Source organism: Tiliqua scincoides, chromosome 1 (assembly GCF_035046505.1).
Source record: "Tiliqua scincoides isolate rTilSci1 chromosome 1, rTilSci1.hap2, whole genome shotgun sequence".
Classification (NCBI taxonomy): domain Eukaryota; kingdom Metazoa; phylum Chordata; class Lepidosauria; order Squamata; family Scincidae; genus Tiliqua; species Tiliqua scincoides.
Window position 1 is genome coordinate 190442409 of NC_089821.1, and position 12374 is coordinate 190454782.

The window sequence follows — 12374 nt, forward strand, 5'->3', positions numbered from 1 at the left end:
GCTGGCTTGGAGTGAAGCCTTTCTAAGTGCCTGGAGAAAGACGGATAGATGGATTGTCTACCTAATGATTCTGTCTTACATCACAAAGGTCAGCAAGGCTGTTTTTAAATCGCCCAGCAAAGGGATATTGTTTTTAAAATGGATTTGTTTTAATAAGATTTTTGCCATCCACGTGAGTTCTGGGAACAGAACCCTTGCGAATAGTTAGACTTAACCTGTATATATACTTTACACAGTGTATATAGTGCATTGCTAGTTCTTCTACAAATAACGAATGTGCCTTGCTCTTTGACATTCCAACTATTAGCTTAGATTATTTTTGCATAACTTCAAAGTCACAATGTATTAAATGTAGGGTAATATTGAAGTCCTTTAAAAAAAGGCCCTTGGGTAAAATAACTTTTCAAACAGATGGTATGCTTAAGTGATTAACTTTATTACTATGTCCTATGCATTGTACAAAGAAAAATTCTGAATGACAAATTTGTCAAAGGCATTTGTCTTAAATACAAAAGTTTGCAAAGTGCCTAAGCAGCAATTTTTCCTATGTTAAATTCTCATAAATTAAAAGAGGTAAAGTCCACATATCTAAATGTACACAAAGTGGCTGTGATTCAGAGACATCCCTTACACGCAACTAAGCAAACCACCCATGCAACCATCTGTAGTTGTGGATGGAATTCTTCTGCTCATGCAGAAATGGTTGGATCACAGAAGGTGGTTGCAATTATGATGTCATAAATGCTAATGCTAATATCTCATCCGCTCATATACTGATTTTTCAAAACCAGCTGTAGCATACCCATTAATAGCAAAACGGAGTCAGTTTAGAAGAAACCTACAAACTGATTTTAAAAAATGCAACGCTTTATCAGGTAAAAAGCCACTGTGGCTAACTCTGTGTTATCAGAATCAATACACCAGTCATTTTCAGTTTTCTGGGCATCAGTGTTGGATGCAGACTGCTCTAAGGCAAACAGTTTCCTTTTCCCAGAATGCACATCCTAGATCCCAGGAGTAGACAGGTTATGTTATTTCAGAGCCAGGTCACTGGAAGCATCAGAGATCTCTGTATTGACCTGTGTTGAAGTGCTAGCTGGTAGAATGTTCAGATAAATGTCATACTGTTGGTCCATTCCAATGTAACTGTCACTCATAAGATACAAAGTGTAGATACACCTATAAAACAAAGGAAAAGGCATCAGTTCATTTTTTTCAAAAGAAACCTCATTTCAAACACAAAATTTTTTTCATTCTCTACCATCTTACTTTCCAGGAGCTTCTGGGGTGTAAAAAGCAATGGAGGCCACACTCTGATTTCGGACATATCCAATCCTTTTCAGAGCAATAAGTTCTTTTTTATCCACTTCTCCCAGGATCAAGAACCACCCTTCATCTTTAGTCTTGGGAAATCGAGGTGCAAGTGCTTTGCTGTCTTGCTTGGTCTGGGAGCAAGGAAGTACATGTTAACACCATGACCTCTACAAAACACGCATTTTGTATTTCAATGCAAACTAGTAGATATGTTACAAGCTTATTGGTTTATTTGTATAGTCTAAACTTTCGGAACTGTTTTTCATGCAAAGTTAAAAGAAGTTCCAAACAGTTAACACTGAGAACAATTTGAATGGAAAAAAGTTATTCACATGGCAACAAATCTAATTACAGGCTTGAGATGCTATTAATAATCATTGTTAATATGAAGATGACAACATAAAGCTGTGACATACAGCTCTCTTTCAATGCAAGATTTCAAGCAACATATTCATCATGTGAAACTGATGACATACAAATGTTCTGTGGCAGTCTAGAATATCCAAAAGTAACATGATAAATAGAACTTGGGCACAAGTGAAATACAGCTGGGAACTATGAATATTCTACCTTAGAAAAACCAAAGTGCAGTCTTTTCAATTGTACTTGGAGGACATATTCTTGATCTGCATTCAACTTGATCCACTTTTTGTCATCCCGCATGCCTGTTGCCAACATCGGAATAGGCAGCTCATTCTGTCCTTTAACTTCGTCATCCAAACAACCTTTAATCATCAGATTAACTTCTATAACTGGCAAACGGGACAAGAAATGCCAAGCCTATGAAAGAGGAAAAAAAATACATATACAATGAAGAAATTTCACGCTTCCACATAAATATCTAATACAATTATAGAAAACTGAAATAAAATCTCATTCTGGAAATACCTTGTAATGATCTGGCATATTACTGTTTTCCATTAGTCACTCATAGCAACAGCCATATACCATATACCATAGTCTTTCGAGACCATATACCATAGTCATATACCATATATACCATAGTCATATACCATAGTCTTTCGAGACTGAAGGTTGCCAATATACTATACTCATAGCAACAGCATATTTGCTTCATGTTTTTGTTCTGACCCCTACTGTGTGGATGCCACTTTGAGGCACCAGGCACTGAGTTGGTTTCTTAACTATTTGAAAGATCAGTCTTCAGAAATTTGGGGGGGGGGAACACCCAGATGAAAATCCAGATTATTACCCTTTCCACTTATTCAAATCTCCTCATCTGGAATCCATGAGGATAACCACAGGGAAGAGTTGTAAATGTCAGAAAAGAGAAAAATCTAATTTCCTTAACTGTGGTGAGGTTCATTTGCATTCTCTCTTATGTAGCACCTAGCTGCCACATGCGCTGCCTCCGACGCATTCTCGGCATCACCTGCCAGGACAAAGTTCCAAACAATACAGTCCTGGAACGTGCTGGAATCCCTAGCATGTATGCATTGCTGAAACAGAGACGCCTGCGTTGGCTCAGTCATGTTGTGAGAATGAATGATGGCCGGATCCCAAAGGATCTCCTCTATGGAGAACTCGTGCAAGGAAAGTGCCCTACAGGTAGACCACAGCTGCGATACAAGGACATCTGCAAGAGGGATCTGAAGGCCTTAGGAGTGGACCTCAACAAGTGGGAAACCCTGGCCTCTGAGTGGCCCGCTTGGAGGCAGGCTGTGCAGCATGGCCTTTCCCAGTTTGAAGAGAAACTTGGCCAACAGTCTGAAGCTAAGAGGCAAAGAAGGAAGGCCCATAGCCAGGGAGACAGACCAGGGACAGACTGCACTTGCTCCCAGTGTGGAAGGAATTGTCACTCCCGGATTGGCCTTTTCAGCCACACTAGACGCTGTTCCAGAACCACCTTTCAGAGCGCGATACCATAGTCTTTCGAGACTGAAGGTTGCCAACAGCACCTAGCTTGCAATTGTAAACCCAAGCCTCAATTATCTGTTTGGACTGGATTTTTGGATTGGAGGGGAGCTGGTTTATTAGTTGTGTGTTTATGGTGGGTAGTGATGTGAGCGGAGGGAAAAGGCAAATGGGTCAGACCAGAGATTGAACAGGTGAATGTAGCTTAGCTTTAGATAGACTTACTTCATTTAAACAGAGATGGCTGACTTTTGAAGTCCAGGGGTATCATATGTTTTGGGGGCCTGTTTTTCAGGCTTTGGTGGAACTGAGAGTTTCAGAGTGTTTCTAGCTCCATCCTGATGTGACATAATTGCATACTTATGGTCAAAATGTGTGATTTTGGAGTGCATGGATACTCAGTTCCTGGTAAGATACTGTCTTACCAGGGAGCTCTTGGGAGCTTCACTGCCTCCCTTTCTAGTTTCAGGTGCCCTTTTCTCAGCCTCTTTGCTTCTTTAAAGCCAGAATCCAGGTTTTCAAAGCTCTTTTGTTAAATTAAAACTTCTCAGAAGTGGCCTCTACCGACCTCCATATGCCTCCTAATGCAACACTCTTATCTCCTCTGTGCAATGTTTCTTTCTTGCTAGAGTGCAACATTGCTGCTGGGAAGGAGTTGCCCCCATCATAGAAGAGCAAGAAAGCAAAGGAAAATATTGCTGGACATAGGGAAGCAGGGACCACAGAAAGCAACGAAACAAGTTAGATGAGACTCAGGGCTGCCACATGAACAATGTTGCTTTAAACCAGTGGGCGCCAAACCCTGGCCCATGGGTTGGATCCGGCGTCAGAAAAATGCCTTCCCCATGCAGCCAACCCCCAGGCTACACTGGTTTCTTTCAGAGAAAGGTATGGATTGAGGCTATGAAAGTTATGACTGTTACGACAGTCAGAGAGAAAGGGAAAGCACACGGTCAAGAATGTTATGATTCTGGTGAACTATTGCCATGGCTGTCCACTACTTAGGGGGGGAATTCATTCACATCGCCATAAGATTCCACAGGTCTCTGTTTGATTTAATATAATTGTTACCATAAATATTTCACTCCTGAGCCTCTTATTTGACTTCTCTTTCACAAATAAAGCAAATATGAAACCCCTCAAGAGTACTAGACATGCTTTTTGAAGATTACTTTATGTCCAAATTTTAAAAATGCCTTACCTCTACTGATTAAAGTATTCTTCTATAAGTCACTGAAAACTACTTATAATTACTTTCTGAATTAAATCTTCCCAACCTAATCCATAATGAGTGAGTCACTGAAGTGCTAATTAGTGATAAGGCAAACCACAGAGAGTTCAGAGGATCAGTTCAGATAATTACCCAAAAGTTCACATTCTTATCCACACTAAGTTGAAACCCAGTGACTGAATCCTTAATGTCCTTAAAATATCCAGTGATGACCGTTATTCTTCTGAACTCCATGATAGTTCTTTAAGATTATCGTTTTCAACCTCTGTTTATATCCTTGAACAAATGAATTTCAGCTGGACTATATTTTGAACTGAGCTTAGAATAAAAACCAGTAACTTTGTTTGTGCCTCGGGAAACCCTTCATGCTGACACAGGTAAAAAGTCACTCGAACCAAGATTCCTCTGTATCATGGCTTGTACACAAAAATCAGTAGCAGAGATTTGTAAGAGATCCTCTGTCATCATTCTTTCAGCAAATGAAGAAAAGTTTAAAGAGTCTCTAGCTTCTATTAAAGAGCCCTGCAAAGGGCAACATCTCACCCACTGTACTCTTCCCACCAGGCCATCTAACAACAACTGTCCTGTGAGAGAGCAGGTCTGATGTTCTTGTTTTGTCTGAGTGGGACATAATGCAATAAAGTACATTTGTTTCAATAGGGATCAAGACAGAAAAGCAGGATAGAAACATTAAAACAGTGATGTGGGAGCTTCTTTCCCCTGTGGATGGCTCAGAATGAAGCAGCTTGGCAACTGACTGGCATCAATTGGAAATGTATCCCTGATTCTGTAGGAACATCATTAATGTTAGCTTCCAGGTCCAGTACAGTGCTGGTACTGACATACATGAAGTCACCATTTAAAGCCCTCAATGGTCTGAGTCTGGAGATACTTGAAGAAGCACACTCCACTTCCTTTCATGTCATAAGCTCATCAGGAGGTACTCTGCTTAAAGCACCCCAACCCACCTCTGAAGTCTTCTGACACTGGGCCTTCTAAGTGTTGTCATTCTCAGTGGGGAACTGCCGACCAGTTCAGTTCAGACCTTCCTTTCTACCTGAGGTAAGTTAGGAAGCCCACTTGGTAATTCTCTCTTGGTCTTTCTGTTGATTCTTGTGTTAATATGAAAACTCTTCTTAGCTGATGTTCAGGCATTGCCCTTGGTAGGGCATGATATTAAAGACTGTACAATTTTGTATAGGTGCTGTGTTTATGTATCGTGAACATGTAGGCAACACGTAGGCACAGAAATGGTGGATAACATACTGTATTACTGCACTACAGGTTGTGCCTTGTTATCCACTGCGGTTCCGTTCTGGAACCTCCAGTGGACAAAAAAAAAAAATCAGTGGACACCGAATCAGTGGAAAAATAGCTTTAAAGACCCATTTCTAGGTTTCTTGCTCTTTCATTGTCATCCCAGAATGCATTGGTATAGACACCATATTGCAATCAGCAACTAGATAGGATGAATAATGGAATATAATGGAATGAAATTCTAATTACTTAACAGTGCAAAGGTTGGAAATTGGATTTTGGTGATTTTTTCATTGTTACAAGGCATTTAAAGGTGGATACTGGTATCAGTGGTGAGTCAAATCAGTGGATGTTGGTCCCACCTGTATTCTGCATTCTTTTTTATTACCACTTGACCACCAATCTTCCCTAGGTCTAACTTTTTGCACCCACAACAAACATAAATGATTGATTCTTCTTCAAAAATGTCATAAATCTAGTCAGAAATAAATTTTCCTTTTACTTAGATGTGGGGAAATAAGCTCTGTGTTTATGGCAATGTTGAAATCAGTAAAATAGAAGTTGGGCTGATATTCTAGGCCAGGGGTGTCCAAACATTTTGGCAGGAGGGCCGCATAATCTTTTCGACATTGTGTCGGGGGCCAGGGAAAAAAAGAATTAATTTACATTTAAAATTTGAATAAATTTACATAAATGAATATATTAGAGATGGAACTTATATGAATGAATGAAGGTCTTGCAGTAGTTCAAGGCCTATAAAAGGCCTTGCACAAAGCAAGGCTGGCCTTTCCTTTGCTGCCACTGGTGGATCACAGAGGTGAAACAGCAAGTAGTGGAGGGACCCCTTGCCCCACAGCTCATGTGAGAGGTTGAACAGTCGCCCTCGTGCTGAGAGTGGTTGCATCAGGCCAGCATGGGCTCCAGCAAGTCTCCAGAGGGCTAGAGGTCATGGAGACTGTGGGCTCCCTAACGGCTGATTGGGAGTCCCCGAGGGCCGCAAGTGGCCCCCAGGCTGGGGTTTGGGCACCCCTGTTCTAGGCTAATGATATGAGTTACCAAATCAAAAATCAACTCATAAATGATAGATACATTACAGGTTTACATATTTTTGATGGAAAACATATATTCTCTTTGAATTGTGGTCAACTGAAAGTTACTTGATTATAAAAGTTTTTTTTTTTTAAAGTAGGCAAGAACCACTTATATAGTACAATGGGTGCAATAGCCATGTATGGAACATTCCAATAGAGTGAGATGTTTCCTTCTCCCCTCCCTACATGTGTGCATAGATGTGCAGACCGGCTACATGACAGGGGACTAGGGAACATTGGAAGTCTATACGCACCATGTCTCATATCTCAATTCAGCCCTTCCTTTCTACCTGAGGCAAGTTAGGAAGATTTGATGGCCATATGGGAGGCATACAAAGACCTTCCATTCTTCCAGTATGCATTAAGGTGCTTGCCTGTATGCACATGTAAGTAGGTAGTAGAGAACCTACTGTATGCACATGTAAGCAGGTAGTAGAGAACCACATGTAAGCAGGTAGTAGAGAGCAGATAGTAAAGTCATGCACATTGGCGCAAAAAATCAAAACTTCACATATAAGTTAATGGGTTCTGAGCTGTCTGTGACAGATCAGGAGAGAGATCTTGGGGTGGCTCGATGAAAGTGTTGACCCAACGTGCGGAGGCAGTAAATAAGGCTAATTCCATGCTCCGGATCATTAGGAAAGGCAGTGAGAATAAGACAGCTAATATTGTAATGCCATTGTACAAATCGATGGTTAGGCCACACCTGGAGTATTGCATGCAGTTCTGGTCGCCACATCTCAAAAAGGATTTGTTAAGGTTATTTTTGTATGGGATGGTTGGTGTAGGATCCCTGCTTTGTCCCAATGTGAGCAGGTTGCAAGAAAAACAGCAAATACAGCAGAGTACTTTCAGCAGATGTATTTGAGCAAGGGATGTAACAAGTAGAGTAGTCAGTAAAAAGTCCAAGAGTCAACAAGAAGAGCAGTCAGTCCATGTATAACAAATCCAAATCAGTTTCCAACAATACACAGTCAAAGGTTCAGTCCATAAGTCAGTAATAACATATACATACAGTATCCAGCCTCCTCAGTCACTGGCAGCAGTTCCACAGTTATCTCCATCAATTCCCCTACTGCTGCACTGGAAGCTCCAGCAGACTAACCTTATGTAGTCAGCTTAGCCAATCAGTGCTGGCTTGGCCACACCCAGGGTGTGTCAGTCCCAGGTGCCTGCTGATTCTGCTGACTCAGCAATCTACACCTGCTCCTTGAACCAACTTGTAAGCTGTGGTTCTGCTTCCCTCAGAACACAAAGCTAACAGGATATAGTGGAAAAGGTGCAAAAGGGAGCAACCAAAAGTGATTACTGGGCTGCGGCACCTTCCCTATGAGGAAAGGCTACAGTGTTTAGGCCTCTTTAGTCTAGAAAGGAGGCGCCCAAGGGGGGACATGATTGAGACAAACAAAATCATGCAGGGGATGGACAGAGTGGATAGAGAGATGCTCTTTTTCTACTGGCTTAACACCAGAACCAGGGGACATCCACGAAAGCTGAGTGTTGGGAGAGTTAGAACAGAAGAAAATATTTCTTTACCCAACATGTAATTAGTTTGTGGAACTCTGCCACAAGAAGTAGTGATGGCATCTTGTCTGGATGCCTTTAAGAGCGGATTGGACAAATTTCTGGAGGAGAAGTTCATTACGGGTTACAAGTCATAGTAGGTATGTGCAAGCTCTTGGTTTTAGAGTCAAGCTGCCTCTGATTGCCAGATGCAGGGGAGGGCACCAGGACGCAGGTCGTGCCTGTTGTCTTGTGTGCTCCCTGGGGCATTTGGTGGGCCACTGTGAGATACAGGAAGCTGGACTAGATGGGCCTTTGGCCTGATCCAGCAGGGCTCTTCTTATGTTCTTAACCAGGTTCAACTGAGCCCTAACCTCTGTATGTGTATGCTGTGCCTGCAGTGCGAGCCAATCTTTCCTTCAATATGAGGTTCAGTTTGACTGATAATTCACATGTCTAAGATTTTCTTAGAATTCTCTTTAATTGGTTCAGTGGCAGGTTTATAAAGCAGTGGAAGACAAATTAAGCTCAGTTCATCTCTATAAAATATTTCTGTGACAATTTCTTTTAAAAAATTACACAGAGAGAGAGAGAGAGAGAGAGAGAGAGAGAGAGAGAGAGAGCAATACATAAGCCACAGCAATGTGACCAACCAAAGATTATTTCGCCTTGATTATTTTTATTTTGGGCTGGAAAGTACACTCAGTTTTTCTACGCATGAGCAGTGCAGACATCTCAACCTCATTTGAGAGTTTGCTTCTATGTCATAGCACAGTGTTTCTTGTTTACGCTTACATGCATCTGGATGTGAACTGTAATCACAGTTTATGTTATTGACATATTAGACACACACACACACACGTGCGTGTGTGTGAAAGACATGAATGCACCACATACACAAAAGCTATTTTTGAAGAAACTGCTAAGACATTTCAATACCAGCCAAACATATTTATCTGAGGATTAATCTTCATCTATTGAATCAGACCCGAACACGTCCATGCATACAATTATTTAATTAGCAGCCAAATCCTCTGCCAGTCAGCCGCTGTTCCAGGCATACTGATGGGGAAGTAGATGCAAATCTCACAGTAGTACTGCTTTTTCTCATTACTACTGCAATTAGCACTTAAATTGATGCTTTAAACATACTAATTTCTGGAATAATTCAGGATTTGTATGTTACCTGGGATCGTCTCACTGCAGAGACGACACCAGATTGCTACGCAAATTGAAGCACTTTTGAGCCAAATAACCATCATCGTATCAGACGGAGCCAATTTGCATTTGGTTTTAAAGATAACAGAACGGCAATTTATGCAAATAAATTAAGTCAGTTTACTTCTGAGTTTTCCCTGAACTAATTATAACAATGTTCTAATTTTTCAACACATCTACAACTTGGATTGAAGTCAACATGTATTATATTGAAAATCTGTTGTTAAAGAAGGTCTTGTTTTGATTTAAATCCATCTTTACTCACACTTCTGATATTTTATATAAAAATATAGTAGAAGAGTTACCTTTTGTTTGCAAGCCAAATTTTAGTTTAGTCAGAAATTAAAGTCAAACAAGGAACATATTTATTTTTAGGCAAGTTGCCAAAAAGTATTGGATTGGAAACTTTCAAATATTCTGATCCACCTGAAAGCTAACTTGGCATTCTTGAAGCCAGAAAATACTTCAAATTATAATATAGCATCCACAACTTTTTAACCTTACTATCATCTAAGAAAACCAGACATGGAATATTCTTCCCCATTAGAGATCCTTACAAACAAACTCCAGGGTGCTTTGCATGTGTTTTAGTTTGCATAGTGCATTCACAGTTTTGTTAGCCTTATTTATTTACTTATTTACTTAGGGTGCAATCCTAACCCCTTATATCAGTGCTTTCCAGCACTGACATGGGCAATGCAGCTCTGAGGTAAGGGAACAAACATTCCCTTACTTTGAGGAGGCCTCTGTGAGTGACACCCAACTGCAGGATGCAGCACATGTCCCATTGGCACTGCTATGCCAGTGCTGGAAACACTGACATAAGGGGTTAGGACTGCGCTCTTACTTACTTAAGAAACATACACCCAACCTTTCCCATGCCGAAGCAAATGCCCAAGGTGGCTTACAAAGCACCATAAGTAAAAAACATCAAACAAGGCATTAAAACATTAATTTTAACACTGGATAGTGAAAAACAATATCAAAAACAGAACAAAAAAATTTTAAGGGAAAAAGAGAAAAGAACTAATTGAGCCAATGGGGCACTGATGAGTCCAGGGACACAGTCAAGTCACCACAATATATCATAGAAACAGAGGGCAAAAATCCACTCAGCAACCAAATGCCTGACGAAACAGGTATGTTTTCAGCCTTTGCCGAAAAGCCATGAGAGAGGGAGTTGTTCTCAGTTCCCCTTAACTAGCTGAACCTTAACTAATGTGGCCATCACAACCCAATGTGAACGTTTTTTCTTTTATTTTGTAGCAAGCCATATGTTATCTACTGTGTGCAGCCACTTTATAGTCATCTTTGTAGTGAGCTGTTCATGTATACAGGCTACTATGGACAAAACCAAATTGCACAGCTCCCCCCAAAATCTGCAATCCTGAAATTAACTTGCATTGGCTTTAAAATGAAACAAAACACTGACTCTGCTACAAGCAAATATTCTTTGCTCATGAATGTATTGGGGCTTCTCATACTGTAGTTCTTAATGCACTTATTCTTTTTATATGAAAGACCACATATAAGAATAAGGGTGCAATCCTAACCCACTTTCCAGCACCAACATAAGGGCAATGCAGCTCTGAGGTAAGGGAACAAACATTCCCTTACTTTGAGGAGGCCTCAATGAGTGACACCCAACTGCAGGATGCAGCACACGTGGGTTAGGATTTGGGCCTAAATCTATATATGTTTAATTTTGGGTTTGAGACAATATCTATATTGGTTAACTTCAGGGAAGGTGAAGGACCAACTGACAAAACAACAGAACCGATCTTTGTAAATTCCAACTAGAAATTTTCTGGGAACATAGATAAAAGTCTATCACCCACACCTAAAACAGATGAGTAGCACTTATGTTGCATGGTGCAGCATGGATACCTCCTTAGTGCAGAGAGAAGTAATTGGTTTGTAGCAAATGGAAAGCCTGGTGCACACAAATCATTCATAGGTATTTCAGCTTTTAGACTGATCAGAAGCTGTGGCAGGGCAAGCCAACTAAGTTTTGGCCCTAGAACTGAGTTTATCAGCCACATTTTTTTGGGTTAGGGAACTCACACTGTGCAACAAGCTAGAATGCACTTCTGCTTTTTTCTAACAGTTAACAAATATGACTTTAGCGTAGTTTGAACAAGCATATGGAACAAACCCTAATGTTACTCTATAAAAAGAATGTCATATAAATTTGTGCCATATACAATATAAGTGCCTTTCCAATATAAGTTTAATCTGAAAATGTTACCTGTGTGATATGTGCCGCATGAAGCTCATGGTCCACAATAGAAGCAAAAATATTCTCCTTCCCATCGCATGCAGCTATCAGTTCAGGAAGACATTCAATAGGTCCTTGATAACTGCCTTTGCAGATCCCTTGGTTCAATTTCCTGGTAAAGTCATAAACATGATATCCAATGAAGAAATGAAACCCAGGAAAGTAAAAAGAAAAAAATAAGGATGAGAAGGTGAAAGTGAGAAGGCACATTTTTAAACAAAACAGAAGAACACAAAACCAATTTTAAATGGAGTTGTGACTTGGTAGCTCACAACAAGGACCTTTCTGGTTTAATGAAGCTGAAATGGAAGACTGAGTTTTATTAAAACTGCCATGGTGCAATCTTATGGAGACTATGTAGCTTAAAGATTGATTGGTTGATAAGCCTCTACCAGCCTGGTGGATCAACTCGGACCTGCCCCAATGATACTGTTGGTGCAAGGCTGTGTTGACCCATGAAGGCAGATCAGGCTTGGGAACGGAGTCAAAAATCAGCAGGTGTCACTGCTGCCAACCCACCTCCTTCACAGACCAGATCTACCCTCTTCCCTGCCTAATCTCCTCTGTGTTCTGCCTATCACTGCCTCCCTCCTGATTCCTGCACAGT

The 12374-nt window shown here is 40.7% G+C and overlaps 1 protein-coding gene across 1 annotated transcript in view; it reads right to left on the reverse strand.

Annotated features, from left to right (window-relative positions):
- Positions 1 to 415: 415 nt before the first annotated feature.
- Positions 416 to 12374, reverse strand: part of ASCC3 (activating signal cointegrator 1 complex subunit 3) — a 271099-nt gene continuing 259140 nt past the window's right edge. Inside the window, exons 39-42 of the mRNA XM_066612963.1 lie at positions 11738 to 11879; positions 1885 to 2094; positions 1270 to 1445; positions 416 to 1179 (exon numbers count right to left, since the gene is read on the reverse strand). Of these exons, the coding sequence (XP_066469060.1) occupies positions 1032 to 1179; positions 1270 to 1445; positions 1885 to 2094; positions 11738 to 11879 (676 nt within the window). The 3' untranslated portion in view covers positions 416 to 1031. The remainder of the gene's footprint in view (positions 1180 to 1269; positions 1446 to 1884; positions 2095 to 11737; positions 11880 to 12374) is intronic.